The sequence below is a fragment of the Pithys albifrons genome, chromosome 14, assembly GCF_047495875.1.
Source record: "Pithys albifrons albifrons isolate INPA30051 chromosome 14, PitAlb_v1, whole genome shotgun sequence".
Classification (NCBI taxonomy): Eukaryota; Metazoa; Chordata; class Aves; order Passeriformes; family Thamnophilidae; genus Pithys; species Pithys albifrons.
This window is the reverse complement of record NC_092471.1, coordinates 18,297,745-18,317,289: the sequence shown is the minus strand read 5'-3', so window position 1 is coordinate 18,317,289 and position 19,545 is coordinate 18,297,745. Positions and strand designations below refer to the sequence as shown.

Below are 19,545 nucleotides of genomic sequence, written 5' to 3'. Positions count from 1 at the left end.
GGATTGCTAAGGTTGGAAATGATCCCCAACACCACCAAGTCCAACCATAATGATTTAGACTGGAATCTCTGCAAGGCCAAGTCTCATGTACTGGCCTAGTCTGACCTGTTGTCTCTTAACTGAAAGAAGTAACATGGGGGTCCATCAGGAGATGAATTTGCTTACTTTGCTTGCCTTTATTGTACAGGAAGAGGAAAAGAAGAAGGGAAGAAAATGCCAGCAGCTCCAGTGGAAGGGCTATATTTGGGAAGTCAGGATGCTTAGTCACACAGCCACACTGCCAGCTGGTGACACGCAGCTGCTGGGCCACAATGAACTCCTGGAACACTCTAAGAAACTGCCCTTCAGCCTCACCATGTGGTTCCTGACAGGGAGAATGTCAAAGACATGAATGAGAACTTCAACTCTGGCCGACCTGGCCAGGCCCCAACCTCTGTGATGTCCAGCTTAGCTCCGAGGATGCCATTACCCTGCACTTCCTGGCTTTTTCACTTTGCATTACAGAACACCTTCTGCATTTCCTAATCTAGGTCTCTCTTCCTGCAGGAGCTCCTGGATGACTCATTTCCCTGGGTTTCCCTCTCTCATTTTTCAAGGCCAGGAGGAATGAGAGCAGGCTGGTTCCCACGCTGTGGGACAGTCACAGGGCAACCCAAAATCCAAGCTCACGACGAACGATGCAGTGTTTCTCCATAGTGCTGGTCATGTTTACCTGCTTATCTCAGAACAGCTTTGCAAACACACAGAGAAAAAGCTGTGCCCTGCCACAAGGCCAGGCTGCCCATGGCAGGGCTCTGGTGCCAGCAACGCCCCTGAGCTGCCTGTGCTGGGACCTCTGCCTGCCCCAGGCTGCCCGTGGGCAGCAGCGTCCCCTCCCTCACTGCTCCATGACATCCCTCCCTGCCTCGTTTGTGTAAACACCCCTCAGCCCCGGGGTTGCCACTGGCTGTGACTCCAGCCCTGACTATTCCCATGCTCCCCTATTCCCACTCTCCCTGTGCTGGCTCATCACTCCGCCGGAGTCACGCGCTTGGAGGAGTTGAGGCAGCACATTTCTGTACAGGCACCTATAAAAGCACAGGGAAAACAAAGGCATGTGTGGAGTTCCCAAGCCTTATTCTCTCTATCCAGCCTGTGTTTGGATGGTGGTTTCCAGCACAAGCAGGGAAAGGGAGACTGAAGGTTTCTATGTAACATGCAGCAAGAGGCAGCTAGAAGGCTGCTGCAGAGTTTTTCCACTAAATTTACTTCTGTTACATAAAACAATGTCATCTTCCTTCTGCTCACCCCGTCAGGTCTGCTCAGAGAAGGGATAGCTGACTGATGAGCAGATGTTGGAGGGTATTTTGCTCAATGAATACCTAAAAATAGCTGCCAAACTGTCTCTCTTTAAAGTACTTTTCCATGTAGTCCCTGAAGTATAGGCCAAAGTTGGAAAGTATTTGCAGGAGGTTAAGTGCTAAGTTTTCTTCACCCCAGAGTGGACTTAGAGACTGTCAGCACAGCTGGACCTTCCATCCATCCATCCATCCATCCATCCATCCATCCATCCATCCATCCATCCATCCATCCATCCATCCATCCATCTGTCCCTCCTTGCTGTCTGTCTGAGAGCAGGGTGAAGGAGAGAATGAGGAGGTAACAGCCACTGCAGGCTGTAATTTCAAAGGCAGCTGTGATGATATTCCAGTTTCTTTCCTCTCTGAGCCAGTTTGGGGCTGTCTGCACTGCCCTGTAACCATCCCTCAGCTTGCCCAAGCACCAACTGGGCTATAAAACACCATGCAGGGCTCAGAGCAGGCAGGTGAGTGTGGCACTGACCGGCACATACCCACAATAAGCACAAGAGCAAAGCTGAGATTGTTTGAACTGAAAAGGCAAACCAGAGCCACGTCTGGTGCCAGGACTCTACAGCACTTACTCAAATTCCTGTTACAGTGAGCACTGAATCTCAGGCACTGTGATTGCACTAAAATACAGAACAAAGTCCTGCAGGAACACAAGCCTGTTCCTCAACAGGGCAAGAACCAGCCAGCTCCAAAACAGAAAAACAATGTGTGTACAAGCAGGCTGTGAGAGACAGCTACACAGATAGGCAGCAGAGATCCCAGAGCCCTCTGCAGTCTGGTATCCATGGAGGAGGGACTGGGCACACAAAGGAAGCAGCAGCTCCTCAGCCCTGGGCCTCTGAAGGAGGGTAACGCTGCTGCCAAGGAGGTTTTGTGCTGCTTCACTCTGAGGCTCCTCGTTGTGTGAGGCTCCACTCACTCCTCACACAACGAGGCTGTTTCCATGTGGCACTCAGAGCTGTCCTGGTACTGAGGCACAGCTTAGGTGCCATCCAGTCAATGTTATTAAAAAATAAATTCAAAGTGAAATTACTTGGAAAGCAGCAGATGCAGCACTGGAAGTTGGCTGCCCTTTCTGACCTCTCAGCTCCCACCACTCGTGACACGGAGGATTCCTTTGATCTCTCAATTGCCTCGCTGTTCCCATCCAAGCCCTGTCACTTCTGCCTCGAACACCTCCTCTCTTCCCAAACCCTCTGCTGGTCCAACTCCTGCTCATTTCTCAAGGCCTGGCACCCTGCTCCTTGTATCTCTTCTGCCTCTGGTTCTCCCATGTCCTGCCTGAGCACATGCCACACCCTGGACAGAGCCTGTGCCCTCCCAGTATCAAAGCCCAGGGGCAGGAGGTTTCTTTCAAGCCCAGAGATGGACACCCATCTAAAGAATCATGGAATCACAATCATTAAGGTTGGAAAAGCCCTCTAAGATCATCAAGTCCAGCACCACCACCTTGTTCACCACTAAACCATGTCCTGAAGTGCCACATGCATGTGTCTTTTTAACATTTCCAAGGCTGGTGACTCCACCACTGCCCTGGGCAGCCTGTTCCAATGCTTAACAACCCTTTCCATGAAGAAATTTTTCCTAATATGCAACCTAAACCTTCCCTGGCACAATTTGAGGCCATTTCCTCTTGTCCTGTCACCTGTTAGCTGGGAGGGGAATGTGGTGCTTTACAGGACAGGGGTGAGCAGCACTGCCTGACAGCAAGGCTGGCTACTGCTACTCATCCCAAAACTTAGTGTTCAGCAGTTTATTATTTCTCTAAGCACTAAGTGCTAAGCCTGAAATTCCTATTACTGGGTATTTCCTTAAGGCTCAATTCCTTTTCCTTAACAGAATCCCAGAATGGTTTGTGTTGGAAGGACCTTAAAGCCCACCCAGTCTCACCACCTGCCATGGGCAGGGACACCTTTCACTAGTCCAGGTTGCTCCAAGCCCCATCTAGCCTGGCCTTGGACACCTGCAGGGATGGGGCAGCCACAGCTTCTTTGGGCACCCTCACAGGGATGGTTTTTTACCCAGTATCCCATCTAACCCTGCCTCTGGCAGTGGGAAGCCATTTTCCCTTGTCCTGTCCCTCCAGGCCCTTCTAAATAATCTCTGTCTTTCGTGCAGGCTCCTTTCAGGTACTGGAAGGCCACAATTAAAGTCACCCTGGAGTCTTCTCTTCTCCAGGCTGAACAATCCCCATTTTTTACTTTGATGATATTTCAGAACAATTATCCACTCACTTCTAATAATGCATTCCAAGCAAAACTCCCCATTTTACCCCATTCCAAAGCCCCACACAAGCGTTTCCCCAGCTGCAGTTCATGCCCTAAGCAGAGCACAGCACTGGCCATGGGGCAGTGGGGCTTTGCTGGGATGGGGAATTCCCCCCAAGCAGCTGCTTCCCACAGGCCTTGGCTGGCACAGGAGATTCCCCCCTGGTGCTGGCCAGCTCCTGAGCTCCTGGCTGGCCACTCTTGTGCCATGTGTGGTATTAGTAACAACGTGGTGTACAACAATCCAGGAGCAGGGAGTGGAAATACATCTGCAGCAGAAGAGAGCAATGGGAGGGCTCTTAATCACTCTTCTCCACTAATGACCACATACTCCTGAGGTGCCCCACTGCTGTAAGGATTTGTTATTCATTGCAGCTCAGCAACAAGAGCAGAACCACAGGCTGCTAAACTCAGCACTAAATCAGGCCCCAGCTCTGCCATCCAGCCAAGCCCCTCTTCCATCCCCTGCCATGCTTCACATTGCTGCCAGTCAGCCTGACACCCTCCAATAAACTGCCGAGGGAAGAGGGGAATTTGCCACTGTCAGGGCACTCCTACAGCTCCTCAAGGGTTGTCTGCTCATCCTGAGGCACAAATCCCACCTCTGGGGGGGCACTGGGAGCTCCATCCAGCCCTGCCTCTCTGTCTCCAGCCCCACTCATGCCATGCTGCATTCAAATGCCCAGGATGACGGAGCTGTCTCTGAGCCTTCTCAAGGCAAAGGGATTGCTCTGATTAAACTGAGCACAGTGAGGCTCTCTCTCCAGCCAGGCACAGCCCATCATTCTACAGAGGAGAATGCCCAGCTCAGTCCTCCTCCTTCCTTAGCAGAGACAGCTGAATCACTTCCTGGTGCTCTACATGGAGGTAAGATTTATCCCCTCAATACCATTTTGCATCACACAGAGCAAAGAAAGAGCTTTCCAGATCTCTCCTCTCTCTGGGACATGTCATTAGGTGCAGTAAATCAGTGTCATCCCACAGATGTCACTGTGGCTGTACCTGTCTGTACCTCCCGAGAGTGCCACTTGGCACAAGCAAGGTGACATGGCTAGAGATGCAACTTAAGGGTTATTTAGTTTTTCAACAGATAAGTGCAAATGCAGAAAAAGAAACAGGGTGTGGAAAAGTGCCTGCAGTTCTTCCTTTCTCCAATGCAAAGCTGTCTGACCGAAATAGCACAGTGAAATTAAGCTCATTTGTTTCCCAATTGAAATCCCAAGACTCGTCCATATTTGAGAAGCGTCATAGATGCTTTTTGGATGGCTGCTCTGCCTTGCCAAGAGAAAAGCAGCAAGGAGGGAGGGAGGAAGACATTCTTCTTCTAAGCACAATCCACAAGGGGCTTCACCACATTGACTGGGCACAGGCTCACTAAATCCTAAACATTCCAAGGGATGAGCTAAAAGGCATCTATGTGCTTTGATTTCAGTGCTAATGACCTTCTGTCTCTCAGAGATAAGTACATGCTGTACACAGAATGCCCAAGCTGTCCTGCTGCCCTCTGCAGTGGAGCTGGGCATTCCCCTTCCTCAACACCCAGCACCACATGCTCTGCAGGCTAGGCTCAGCCCAGGGCACCAATCCTGTGTGTAAGGGGTTGTAGTGGTTAATTGTAGCATAATGAAGAAGAAGAATCAAACTGGGGATGTGTGGGCTCAGCCACTAGAGCCCATTTGCTTGCTGGTTCCCTTCCACTGGATAAATCTAACGTATTTCATTTCCAATGGTGCAAACATTTTGCCCCCAGTCTCACCAAAAGCAAAGGCAAATGGGGCCCATCCTGAGCCAGGGGAAATTGTGAACCTGATATGAAAGGCAGAGATGACATGGGTAACTGATTGGTTTAATTACAACCTAATTTCCTCAATCACAAGTTCAAAAGTAGATGGCATTGGGTTTTAATTAAGAGGACTGCTTGAAGGATCTCAACCTCATCATGTTTTAGTCAAAGAGGTATGGAAAAAAGGGCAGGAAATTGTACTTTTAGTTAATACAAACTGGAGGAATTATCAGATCCAGCAGAAAACTCTCGGTATGATCAATACTTATCAACAGATGCTACTCCTCACTCCAATACATCGTGGCTTCTTCCCAGATCCCCCAGGGCCAAAGCAGGGTCAGAGCCCCTGGCCAAGCCCTCGGCTCTGGCAGCTCACCCCACCCCCAGGGCCCTGCTGAGCCCCTACCTCGCAGATGTCCTTGAGGTGTTTGATGTAGTGGCGCTCGGTGCTCATGATCTCGTTGATGACGTTGGCTCTCATCTGGTCGCGGTTCTGCACGGTCCTGCCCAGGCACAGGCAGTCGGCGCCGGGCTCCAGGTGGCCATTCTGCACATCGCTGGGCCCCTCCTCCACCCCGTCCTCCTGGTTCACCCATAGCTGTGGGGACAGAGGGGACAGCAAGGGGCTTATTCACGGCAGCAGCAGGAGCCAACCAGCCAGGGCTGGCTTGGGGGTTGCTTGGCTGTGGGAGAGGTTGGATCCACTCCCTCCTCACACCAGCAGTGACACACTGGGCTGTCCACACAGCTCAGCTCAGACAGCCCATTCATGTGGTTCCCCAAAGGCTCCCCACACACTGCCCAGCTCTGCCCATAAGTGAGGGATGGCAAGTTCGGCTGTTTTGATCTACGTGAAAGGGTGAGTGAGTCCTGGATGCTGCCAAGTGCTCCAAACCCACATGGACAAGAGTAAAACAGACTAGGCTAAGGAAAACTGAAGGTTCTGGTGGAAAGCACTGCTGTGCCAGTTCCTGCCCACCTCCAGGTGGGGTCTGTCTGAACAGGAAGATCCTCTGGGAGGAGGGTAAGCCCTTTCCACGTGACTGACTTAAGGCTGAGATGCATCTGGTTCAGGGATCTGAATGAATGTGCACATGGGCACCAGGTTATGTTTCGGGGGTTTCTGTAACCTGCCAGGCCAGGGTTTGTGAATGAGCATTGATTTCATTTCACAGCAGATTTCCTCATCAGTTCACATGAACAGCCTTCCTGACTCGGGCAAATCCCACATCTCAGCATCCCCAGATTGGGGTCTCCAGCCCACAGGGACAACACACTGACTGAGGGAGTCTCCTAAAACTTGGGGGCTGAGGGCAGCTTGGCATGGGGTGCCAAGCACTGGGCCCTGAGTACTCTACACTGGAATAAATGCAAAAAGTAATGAAAAAGGATCCCTGTGTTTTCAGTACACTGAAATAAAAACCCTGAAACTGCAAACTAAAGATGATGCTTCCAGTCTGCAAAGAACTGCTCTGCACACAACATACGGATCAAGGGCCTCCTTCTGGTACCTTTCCCCCCAAATAAAACCTGCTTAAAATAACTTTGATTGACTTAAATTGGGCGCAGGGTAGTTTGTAAACAAACATTAAATAAAGCTTAAAGCTGACAGAAACATTGCTGTCTTACACAGATCACCTCAGCTGGGATGGAAATCAAGGAACTTCTCAGCATTTAGATCCCAAACACTGGGGACTTTCAAACCTAAAAATTCATGTACCTGTGAGCAGTGGAACTGCCCACACACACAGAGCACATGGGGAACTAACAGCATCATTATCGTGATCCTCAGCCTTCCCTTCAGTCCTAATAGATTTTTATACATTCCTATTATTCAGCTTATATTAGGCTTTAAACAGATTGTAAAGAGCAGTGTTCCTGTAAATTAGTACAGCAAAACTCCCCAACCCCTCCTGCTTTCCCAATCAAAACCCTGTTCTGCTGAACCACCTCTTGCAGCTCCCTTGTTTTGCCATCCTGCAGTGAGTTCTACAGACCATAAAGCCCCAACCCAGAATGTTGGTGATGTTGCAGACATGGGAGATAGAACAACACCAAAGTAATAAACAGCCAAACTTTCTGCCCTGTTCCCAAGTGTGCCCAGTGTCCAGGAGCTGTTGGGGACTGGAGCAAGAGGGTGTAGGGCAGCAGTGTCCATTTAAATGCCACGATGCCTCTTCCCTGGGCCACCAGCCTTACCTTGAGCTGCTGCCCCTGGGCTGTGCTCAAGTGCTGTGCGGGAAGCCCAGGGCAGCCCATCAGCCTGAGTGAGCCAGAAGCAGAGCCAGGAGGGATCCAGCATCCTGGCCACTCTGCCCACATGGTGCCCCACCTGTCCCCCACCCTGCACTGACACATGGAACCTCCTTTTGCACATCAGGAACTCATAGGGATGTGCCAGGCAGGTGCACAACCCCTCCTGCACCTCAGCACTGCTCCCCAGGCACGGAGGAGCCTCCGAGCACAACAGCTTCACTCCTTCTCCCAGGACAGCACAGCCTGGGACAGTCAGGGGAGTGTCTTGTGTGACAGGACAGAAGCAAAGCCCAGCAACATCCTCATGGGGACAAGTGGAGGGACAGCACCAACATCTTCACTCTCATGACCAGGGACAGGACCCAGGGAACAGCTGGAGCTGTGCCAGGGAGGGTTCGGATGGATCTCAGGAGAAGGTTCTTCCCCCAGAGGGTGGTGGGCACTGACCAGGCTCTCCAGGGCAGTGGGCACAGCCCTAAGGCTGCCAGAGCTCCAGAAGTGATTGGACAACGCTCTCAGGAATGGGGTGGGATTGTTGTGGGGTCCTGAACAGGGCCAGTGGTTGGACTGGTTGATCCTCATGGGTCCCTTCCCAGCTCAGGATATTCTGGGATTCGGTGAGTGTGGCTGTCCCAGCACCTGGGGTGACTCAGCATGGCCAAACCAGGGCTGGAGCAAAGGCAGAGCAGCCCTGGGTGCTGCAGAAGGGCAGGTCAGTGTGCCCAGCCAGGCCCAGCCATGCCAGTTTGGACACAGGGAAACCCCTGGGAGGTGCAGCATGTTTGGGAGCAGCTCTGCAGGCCTTTCCCCACATCCTTCCCACAGGATGGGGTTCTCCATTGTGGCATCTGCTGCAGAGATGGACTAGCTCATGCTGTCTCCCAGCTGTGGGGCTGCACATGGATCTCTGGAAGGGGTTTTGTAGAATTTCCATGAACACTGGGAGGCCTGGCTGAGCTCTGGGTCACTGCAAGGGAAAGCAGTGATCTAATCCCACCCAAGTGCAGGGGATCCAGGATGAAAAACCTCTCCTGGCACCGTGCACCAAGGGTCAGAAGAATGTCTCTTTTTCAGAGAAACACCCCAAAAGTTGATTAGGAAACACGGCTCTTCGCAGCAACCCCCCTCTGCTCTGGAAGAGGTTTTGGGTACCCTGAGGCAGAGCAACACTCCACGTGGGGTTTATGCTGAAAAAGAGATGTCCAGGTGCTGCTGCTGAGTTCTGGCCATGCTGGTGTAAGTGACCTCAGAGCACAACCTACTGGTACCAGTGACACCACCTGCTCTGCTGTGACAGCCTGGGGGCACCCTCGGAATGGAAAATGGGACCTGGCAAGGACAGAATGGCATGGGATGGGGGGCTATGTCCTCACACAGCTTCACTGGCATTTTGAAACAAACATGTTGAAAATCAAGTAGAACCAATGTGGGTATTAAATCCTGTTGGCTGAAGTTTAAAATAACTTCCCACCCTACGTTCCTGCTCCTGTGAAAAGGGATTTTGCAGCTTTCTGAAACCCAACTGGAACAGCTTGTTACCCAGTTGTATGACACTCCTGCCAGTCTGGCAACAGAGCACACTTTTAAGGCTCTATAGTCAGGTGATCAGGAGAAAAAATTCTATTTTTATTTAAAAAATCAGGGAGGAAAGATCTAATCATAACAATGTGTGTGTGTGTAAGCTTGAATCATGAACCCTAAAGGCTTTAAAAGTCCAGGGCAAACAGCAAGCCTGCAAACTTCCAGGACTTCTCAAATTTGGTCTGCCTTTTGTGAACAGCAGGAACACTCCCTCCTGCTTCATCTGGGAATCTCAGGAGTCCTGCTTTTTTCCTTAATGAAATTTTTGCTCCTTCCTGCTAGGATTCATGTTCCCAAAAGGAAAGAAAACACTCTCTGGTCTAGATGACTTCTGCCTTTGATTAAAAACAAATGCAATGGTTTTATCAGTTCCAGAGGATGCCAAAGGTGCCTCCCACCCCACACTCTCCAGCTTCTGGGAGGATGAATCCCACTGTGCTGTTCAAATGCTCCTGCTTTCTGTCGTGGTCTCTCTAGTTCTCTGAACTTCCAGAAAGGGTCATTCTTGCAGGGCATCACTGAAGTCTGGACCATGACTCACAAAAGCTGAGGCTCAATGGCAGCTCTGGTGCTGATCTTGGGCCACTCACTGAAACTGGAAAGGCTTTCCCCACGCAAACCCAGGGATGATCACAGCTAGACTCATGCAGATGTTGAAATAAATGCATCACTGTGGGCTGCCCAAACTCCTGTCCTCATCCACAAGCACCAACCTGCTGAGACAGACTCATGGTCTGATGCAGCACGGCTGGTTTTGCACCTTCAGCCCTCAAATCCTCTTGAGCCCGTGCTGAGGAGGAGCTGGGACATGCTAGGACACAGGAAGGTGGCACTTAGAGTGTTAACCATGTCCCAGTGCCACCACCCCAAGCTGGATCTTCTCTGCTTCACTGACTCGCTCCCTCTGCCCGTGGCGAAGGCACCGCAGGCGACAGCCGCAGAACAGCACTCTGGGGTGACACTGGGGTGACACTGGGGTGACACTGCCTTGGCACAGAAACTCAGTGCATGTCATCTTTAGTTGATCCAGACAAGGCTGCAAATGCTCCTCTTTTAGCCCAGGCCACAGTCACCTGTGAGTAGGGTGGCCACTGAGCTTTAGACACTTGACTGTCCTGCCTGAAATGCCTGTGGAGAGCAGCTGAGATCCCACTGATGGGAAAAGGTCAGTCTCCTCCCCATCCTTCCAATGTACACTGGACACAAATGCACAGGTGTAACCCCTGCTCAGTGCAAATCTCTGTTTTTGACAAAACAAACTTCCTAACTCTGGTTTTCTTGCAGTTTCCCCCCAGCCTCCCCAGCTCAGGAGCGGAGGTGCCACCCCTGAGAAGCTCCTGTGGGACTTTCCATGGAGCAAAGATGGGATGGCAGTTCCCTGGCAGCCTCTCAGCTTGGCTGCTCACTTGGATTCCAAGAAGCTTTCCAGGCTCCTGCCCTGTCCTCCTCAGCAATCCAGAGCTGTGGCTTGGCACAGGCAGGGTGTTGGGATACCAGACTAAATTACTACATCCAGTGCCGCTGTTTTTTAAGGCTAAATAACAACAGCTGTTCAGCAAAGACCAGCTACTCCACAATAATAACTCAGCCTTCAGTGTCCCTTCAAACACCCCTGCAAAGGAAAACATCATGGGCTGTGAAATAACACAGCACTGTGTGGGTTTCCCCCATGCCACAAAAAAGGCCCAGCATCGAAACAACCATGTCTGTCCTGAGAGCCTTTTCGAACACTCTGTGTCAAGAATTAATTAAAAGAAACCAACAAAAGCTACAGAGAGAAAAAAATTCAAGTTGCATAATGCTCATGCTATGTGATGTTTCCCGCTGAAAGGCCACGGTACACGTGGAGAGGAACAGGCTTATCATGAGGCTCCCAGTTCTATTTCAAAATTCAACCCTAATTGGGAAGTCATGACCAGCTCCTGTGTAATGGAGTAACTTGCAGAGGCAGACAAAAGTAAAACAGGCAAAGAAAAAAGCCCCTTTTCCCTAAGGACTGGTTATGGGAGCCAGGGAGAGCTGATCATTGCACTGTGCTAGTTCATGTTCTGTGTGATAGACGTCCTTTCAGAAAGGAAAAAAGAACACCCAGGGAGGTTCACCTCTGTCCTGAGCAAGATCATGGAGCAGATCCTCCTGGAAAACAGGCTAAAGCACATGGAAAACAAGGAATTGACTGGTGTGAGCCAACATGGCTTCACTGAGGGCAGACTGTGCCTGACAAACTTTGTGACCTTTGACAAAGTGGTTACAGACCTGAGAGCCCCTTCCAGTGCCTAAAGGGGCTCCAGGAGAGCTGGAGAGGGACTTGGGACAAGGCATGGAGGGACGGGACAAGGAGAATGGCTTCCCACTGCCAGAGGGCAGGGATAGATGGGATACTGGGAAGAAATCATTCCCAGTGAGGGTGGGCAGGCCCTGGCACAGGTTGCCAGGCTGTGGCTGCCCCATCCCATCCCTGGAAGTGTTCAAGGCCAGGCTGGATGGGGCTTGGAGCAACCTGAGCTGGTGGAAGGTGTCCCTGCCCATGGCAGGGGGTGAGACTGGGTGGGATTTAAGGTCCTTCCCAACCCAAACCATTCTGAGATTCTGTGATATAAAATTTGTATTAATTTGATTCATCAATTTGCAGCTATAGCCAAATGGTGCATAAAATCACCCAATGGCACCGGTCCAGCATGAGCTGCCCTGCAATTACTGCATATTTAACCTGCTGGCTGCATGCATTGTATGCAGAGGACATTTCCCTTGAATAGGCACTGAGCACTGATCATCCCATACTAATCAGACACCACGATAAAACAAACATTTTACCAGCCATCTGGATTATTAATCTCCTTCCAGTGGATGTTCACAAGGACAGAACTAGCAGATAATGTGCCATTCTGGATTCTAGCTCACAATTAAATAACGTGGCAGATTAATGATACACGGAGATCTTTCCAGAGAGCTGTTGCCATCCCAGGGAATCTGCTCATCTCTGATTTTATAACCAGCACCAGTGTGAGCACATCACCAACACCTGGCACCAGATGGTGGACTGCAGTGCCACTGGCTCTACAACTGCTTAGGAGTGTCAGAGGCTCCACCACCCTCCAGGAATCCACTGCAGCACAGAGCCCCAGCAGTCCTTCCCGCCTGGCCATGCTCAGCAGGATCTGCCCCCATTCCCTCTGTCCCTGAGCTGGTGGAGCTGGTGCTGTGCCCTTGTCTGCAGCCTCGTGCATCGTGTCACATTTCTGCTCTGCTGGGCTGGCTCTGGATTAAGAAGATCACTTGCTCATTTGCAATCAAGGAGGGCTCATGGTACAGGGCTTTGCATAAGTAAAGCATTCTCAGCCTCAGTGAGCCAGGCACAGCCTCTCCCTGCCCTCAGCAGGAGTCACAGCCTGGTCTGGGCTCTGCAGAGAGGCTTCCCCTCCCCTGTCTTCCAACAGGACCTGTGTGTCCCGCTGAGCACCTGCCACAGCCTCCTGCCCTGCCGTGGGTGGGATGCAGTTTGCTGGGAAACTCGACCATCTCAGTGAATCCTCTTGCAGGACAAGGAACGGGATGTTTGTCAGTAAAAGTAGTTGAAGCAAATTGCTTTTTCCTCCTGTGGTCCTACCACTATTTTCTTCCCCAGCCTGAATTTTTCTCTCTGTAATCTGCCTCCAGCCTCACCACCCTTTGCTTTCCTCCAGTTCACAGGCTCTTTGATGTCTTCTCTTTTTCTCCTGCAACTCCTCAACTTCAGCAAATCCACTTCCAGCGCTTGCTCTTCCCTCTAAAACTCTCCATTCCCAGCCTCAGAAATTCCCTTTACCCAAGGTGAGAAATACCCCTATTTCTGTAAAAGACAAAACCAGGAACAGCTTCAGGCTCTGTATCCATGAAAGGTGAACAAAAACAGCTTTAAAGAACTGGTCCTGTGCTTACTCCCTGTTTCCTGCAGTCCAAATGCACAGATTCCCAGGGGCTGGAGCTCCACTATGTAGCATGCAGCAAAAACTTCTTGGACACTGCAATAAAGTGGATGTGCTTGGCTTTATCCATCAATCAGGGCTAAGCACTCCCCAATTCCTAAAAACCAAACACTCCTGCTGTGTGATGGCACATGGGATGCACAACAGGGAGGAGTGAAAGCTCAGAGCTCATTGCAGAGCTGGGAAGGGGACGGCTCTTCCCTCCTGACTCGCTGGGCAGGGGACAGGGAAGGGGTTGTGAACATCAGTGCCTGCTTTGCCTCACTCAAAGCATGGCCTCAGAACCCTGGTTTTGCACCTGCAAGGCAGCTGGCACAGGGCCACATGCCAGTGTGTGACCCTGAGGGGGTGTGACCTGTCCGAGTGGCACCGGCGGCTGCAGCGGCACAAGCAGCGCTCGAGTCTCACGTGCTGCTTGACTTGAGAAAGCCCCAAATCCCTGCAGCCCTGCTGTGGCTGGGCAGGGCTGCCCCTGCTGTGCCCAGGCCCCCACCAGAGAGGTTTTTATGCTGGATTTGCCACGGGATAATAAAATCTCCTTCAGAAGGCACTGACTGCAGCAGGCACTGCAGCACATCCTGCTCTGCCCACCTAACAGGTGACGCCACCTCAGCACCATCCTCTGCCCTCTGGAAACCTCACCTTGGTGCCACTGCCTTGGTGCTCAAGGAATGCTAATGCAAGGAGTCCAGCAGAGGGAAGAGCAAGTGAGTGATGAGCTCTTGCATCAAGATATAATCAGATTTTAAAGGCAAAAAGAAGCAGATGGGGCAGCAAGGTGTGGCTGGCTCTTGGAACTACACATGCAATACAGAGCAGTCACAGCTCCTACAATAAAAGCTAAACCCACCTACCCAATAAAGGTAAGAGCTGTCAGGCACTGGGACAAGGCTCTGAGTTTAGAGCCTCTTCCTCCTCCACAGCTCCTTAAAAGCTCATTCCAATTTATCCAGCACTTCTCCTTTAGCAGCAGAAAATAAAGTGGGTCAAAGGCAGCTTTTCAGCAGGAAAATCAATCTAAAATTACAACACTTGGGGGAACCAAGGCAATGGTTAGACAGAACATGCTGCTGCACTCCTCCACCCCTGCACCTTCTCCTGCAAGAGGTACAGAACACAAAGAACCCAAAACTCTCCCTGCTTGGGCCTTGGAGGACCCTGCACTTCTGCACAACAGCTCAGCCACCAGGCACTACAAGAAGCTGCAGCAAAACCTCCTCAGCCCCAGCTTTGCCTTTACCTTGGCTTAGCAACAAAAGGAAAGGAGAGTCATTACTGCTGAGCTGAGAAGAAATACACCCTGGAAACTCAGTCTGACTGTTGGTATCCACAGAGATTAAGGAGAGTTGTGCACAGGAATAAATCCCCCTCTCTGTCCAGGACAGGTGAACTCTGCCATGTCTCTGTGGGGAGATTCCACTGCACTAAACATCCATGAGCTTTAGTATTTTTACCTCTTTTTCAGTGGAAAAATATCAGAGCCCATTTGATTTCCTGTGTTTGGAGTGTCTCACCTGGGTCATTTTGGAGCCTTGATGTGCGGCTCAGCAACCAGAATTTTGTTTTGAGACTTAACTGTGTTTTCTAAAGGAGACCTCAAGGTAAAGCAATTGATCCATGTGCAGCACTGGACTATTTTCTGTACTATAAATCCCTCCCTACCAACACTAAGCCTCTTTTTTTGAGCAGATGTCAATGCTGGATGTGCTGCTATGCAAAACCTCATTTGTACCCCACCAGGTGCAGACAGCCCACGGCTCAGCCATCCCCAAAGGAGAGAACTGCAGTGAGTGGCATCACCAGCACAGGATTGTGAAATCCTGTTTAAAATTCCTGCTGTTTTTTTTCCAAATGCACCTCTCAACCTGTCAGGACATTCAAAGACACCATGCACTGATCAGGGGTTGATGGTTAAACCCTGTGTGTGTCCAGTTTGCTCATCGGGGAAGAGGCACTAAAACCAACACAGATACCTTCACCTGTACTAAACCCAGCTCATAAATGAGCCTTAAATTTGGTTCTGGAGTTCTCATCCTGCCTTCTGAGTTAGGGGTTTTCATAACCTTCTCCCTGAGCACAGCAGAAACCAATCACCAGTCCTTACTAACTCCACATTTTGCTTGTCCTCTGTTGTGCTTTTCCCTAAAAAGCATCACTTTATCATCCAGTTTCACCTTGAAAGTTCTTGTGCTTCTAAACCTCTATGGTATTCCTCTCTCCCCCTTTCTTCCAGGCAAGTCCCAGACTACTAAGAGGATTACTGCAGGTGTGAGCATGGAGACAACAACTCCTGTATGTGCAGGGAATTTTTGTTTGCCACCCCCTGACTCCGTATGTAAAGGAGGCCAAGGGAATCAGCAGGTTCCTGTTTTCCTCTCCACTTGCAAATGTGCAGTTTCCTGCTATGAGATTTTTGTGACTGCCAAGTGCTTTGCCAAAGGTTTTCAGATGATCTGGCTGGAGAGCAAGAAGTGTCAGACATCTCATTGCAAACTGGGTTTGCAGCCCAGTTTTGTCCTCAGAAGTGATCCAAAGGACTTTCAGAGGAACCCAACTGTGCACTGATCTTCTGCTGCAGCCACTGGTAGTACTTACAAGAGCCCTGAAGTCTAAAATATCCTGAAATTAATCCTGTTTGTTTTTATACCTGTCTGGCCTGTCTCACATTCCTCACTTGAATGCTATTCCTACTCTGCTATTCAACATGCTGTTGTTGTTCCCTTCTCCTCCTGTACTTGCGTAAGAGAAATATAAAGAAAAGCAATTATTTTGCAAGTAAAACTAGAACCATCCAGGCTAAATCAAGCAGTTTTCTGGCATCATGGCTCAAAATAAAACAGAGAAAAATCCAGCCTCCTCATGATGAAAGAGCGATCAGCTGCTCTTCTCTCAGTTCTTTTAGTTCTTATTCAGCTGCTTCGGAAACCCAGGGGCAAATCTTCCCCTCCAGCCTCCCTGGAAAACCTGTGGACAAAATGGGCCAGAACTCTTGTTCTTAAATAGTAATTCCCACTCCCGGCAGCACAGCTCCTTTGGGAGCACATCAGTCGGTCCCAGGGCAGGTGCTGGTCCCAGATCAGGCTCAGCAAGTGCCTCCTGGATGGAATAGCCAAGCTACCCTCTGGTAGAGCTGATGGAAGGATTGATCTCTCTGGAGAAAGGTCAAGACACAGGGCTGTGACTTTAGGCAGAACAGGCAGGAGACCTGCCTAGTGAGGCCACTGTGATCCTCAGAACCAAGGTTTGCTGCAGGATGTTGATCAGACATTTGTACACAACAGTCTGAGATTCACTGACTTCTCTCCTTTGTTTTTCCCAGTTTTTCCCATCCTCTCAGCCTTTGAAAAGTGCAGGGAGAGATGGAGAGCTCAGCCAAGCCCAATGATCCACAGGTTTGGGCCCTGGCGAGACCTGCTCATTGAGCTGTTTGGTGTGGTGCTTTCAGAAACCAGGACAATGCAAAACCAGACTGTTCTTAAACTTCCCATGAGTGTGACATTGTACTAAAAGGAGGGTTAGATCCTTTCCCCAGGATCACAGAGAGAACAGCACTGGTCAATGCCCTGAGAAGTTCAACTGGCCCAGAATATTTCAGCCTCTAAATCAAGCAAATGTAAGTGAGACAGATTCTTCTCGTTTAGCCTTTCAGCAGCAGCAGAGGAGATGTGTCAGTGACACAGGTGAGAGTGTTTCTGCAGGAAGGGTTTCACCTCAATCACATCTGATACAAATGCATTTTCCACACCTGTTGTCTCCACTGGCTGCAGGGTCAGACACACTAAATACCAACTGTTATTACTCTAGGCCAGAATAACAGCACAAACTTTTTCAGGCAGTCCAGGCTCCAGCTCCAGACACTGATCTCTTGCTCTTGGCACTGGTCAGACCTGGAGGAGACAGAAGAGCTGCACCCTGAGTATCAGAGGGGAAAAAATTGTGTGCTGGGGAGGCAGCAGCAAGTAAAGGTCTGGGTTCCTCATCAGTGGTCACTACAAGATTTTAACCCAATGCTCCTAATCCACATGGCTATTTCCCAGGTGGAGTGATCAGTCACACAATGCTGATGATTCAGGGTTGCCCAGGAGAGGGAGGGTTCAGAGAAGAAGGTGAGACAGGCAGAGAAGCAAAGCAGGGTGGGTTTCAGAGAGAACAGTCCTCCTCTTGCCCCTGTCGGGCTTGCCAAACTGCCTGGAGACTGAAGGGAGTCACATCTCACACAATCTGACAAAGCAAAAGAAATCTTCATTTTTCTCAACCATACCCCTGAAGCTTCCAACAGAATTAGATCTCTGATTCTGCCTCTTGAACCCTCGGCAGAGGTGAGAGGAGAAGGAAGTGCAGAAGGTCACAGCTGATGTCTTGACTCCCTGAGGAAGGCTCGAGAGCACCCAAATAATGTGGCAGGAGTTGACTACAGCACAAAGGACATCTTCTTATCCCTTTGCACTTTTATCACAGAGTGGGCAAAAAAATCCCCATTAAGTGCTCAAATCCTCCTTATTTGTAAAAGGCTGGATTGTCACTGGAGGTGGCTGGTACAGAAAAACCTGCTACTGCAGAAGAACAGAGACAAAATGGCTCCTTGTCTCCTTAAAAAATCATCAGCGCTGGTCACAGATTTATTAGTGAAGTAATTTTACATCCAAAACAGCTGAAAAGTCAAAATGCAGCACTGCTTTGGGGAAGGGGAGGGCTGACACCTCCCTGTGCCACACACAGACGGGAAAGCTCGTCCAGATCACAGAACCATGGAATGGTTTGGGTTGGAAGGGACCTTAAAGCTCATTCAGTTCCACTCCCGCCATGGGCAGGGACACCTTCCACTATCCCATGTTGTTCCAAGCCCCGTCCAACCTGGCCTTGGACATTTCCAAGGGCATCCCCTGTACCCTGGTGAACTTTTAAGCCCCACCAAACAATCTACTTGCAGCTCACACAGAACTGAACTGCTTAAGGAGAGGGGCTACAACAGACACACAACAAAGGCCACTCCATATACCGAGGGCATGGGAAACCAGAGCCAACACCTATTCCAGCCTCCCTCTACCCCACTCATTTCTTTTGAAAACTTTGCTTCCCATTTTTTGACAAAAAAAATACACAGTGGAATTAAACACCAGTGAGAACAAACACAGGCACAGCTCAGTTCCTCGATGGTCTGAGCACCAGCAGTGATTCATTACAGCAGTAAAAAGAAGGAAGTCACTCACCCTCACGAAGCTGGCGGGAAACCATCCTTCTTCATCGTCGATCTGACCCCACCACCAGTCCTTGTTGGAAGCATCCAGGACCTTGATGACGTCTCCTGCTTTAAACGCCAACTCCCGGTTGGCCATGGTGACGTGATCCCATACTGCCTCAGCACTTACAATGGAACCACCACTGATCAGCTTGGGGAACAGAAAAGCAGAGTCAGTGCCTGGCGCTCGCACGGGCAGCAGCAGCAGCAGCAGCAGCACAGCCAAGCGCTCACCCAGGGCACACTAACCTGTGCCAATCCCACCCTCCCCGTGCCCCACCGCCCACCATCCTGCTCCCCACCATGCAGGGCAGCCCCATGTGCCACAGCCAGGTGCTGGCCAGGCACAGCAGCACCTCCCTCTCACCCCCATGCTGTGTCAGGAGCATGCACAGCCGGCAGGGACAGCTCCACCAGCACAATGCACACTTCCCAGAAGGGACAAAACCAAGCGATGGTGCCTGCAAAGGAATTCTCACTTCAGAGCAAGTTTGCTCAGTCGGAATATCAGAGGTTTGGGAGGCTTTCTATGCAAATCCAAGCAAAGGCAACATATGGATCTAGAAGAACACTCTTTTTTTAAAGCGGAAGTTCCCCATTTTTGTGCTGTGATGGACTGATATCCGTCACTTCTGACACTCTCCAGGTCCCCAGCAGCTCAGAGGGGCACGGTGGCACCTCACTGACCTGCCCCAGCCCTGACCTGGAGCACAGCCCAGCTCAGGGACACCTGCTGGCACTGGCTGTGGTGACAGTGCAGGGCCCTGCTCCCTGGAAACTGGACTGAGCCCACACTGGTGTCCCAGAGGACCTATGGAACATCACTCCACCTGGAGCACACAGAGCCTCAGAGGTGGGCTACTGAGTTGCACAGAACCACAAAACCATGGAATGTGCTAAGCTGGGAAAGGACCCACAAGGATCATCGAGTCCAACCCTCAGCTTTGCACAGGACCATTCCTAGGAGTGACACCCTGTGTCCCAGAGGATCATCCAAATGCTCTTTAAGCTCTGGCAGGCCTGGTGCTGTGACAGATGAAACTTCTGCTTAATTCTGGCAGGAGGGACTGATCCAAACACCGTTGCTTGCGCTTGCACAAGACAA

At 50.6% G+C, this 19,545-nt stretch overlaps 1 protein-coding gene across 7 annotated transcripts in view; it reads right to left on the bottom strand.

Annotated features, from left to right (window-relative positions):
* Positions 1-19,545, bottom strand: part of ARHGEF9 (Cdc42 guanine nucleotide exchange factor 9) — a 207,574-nt gene that overhangs the window by 44,015 nt on the left and 144,014 nt on the right. For all 7 annotated transcript variants that reach the window (XM_071569486.1, XM_071569487.1, XM_071569488.1 and 4 more), the window contains 2 exons: positions 18,412-18,591; positions 5,806-5,997 (listed from right to left, as the gene is read on the bottom strand). In XM_071569486.1, the coding sequence (XP_071425587.1) occupies positions 5,806-5,997; positions 18,412-18,591 (372 nt within the window). The remainder of the gene's footprint in view (positions 1-5,805; positions 5,998-18,411; positions 18,592-19,545) is intronic.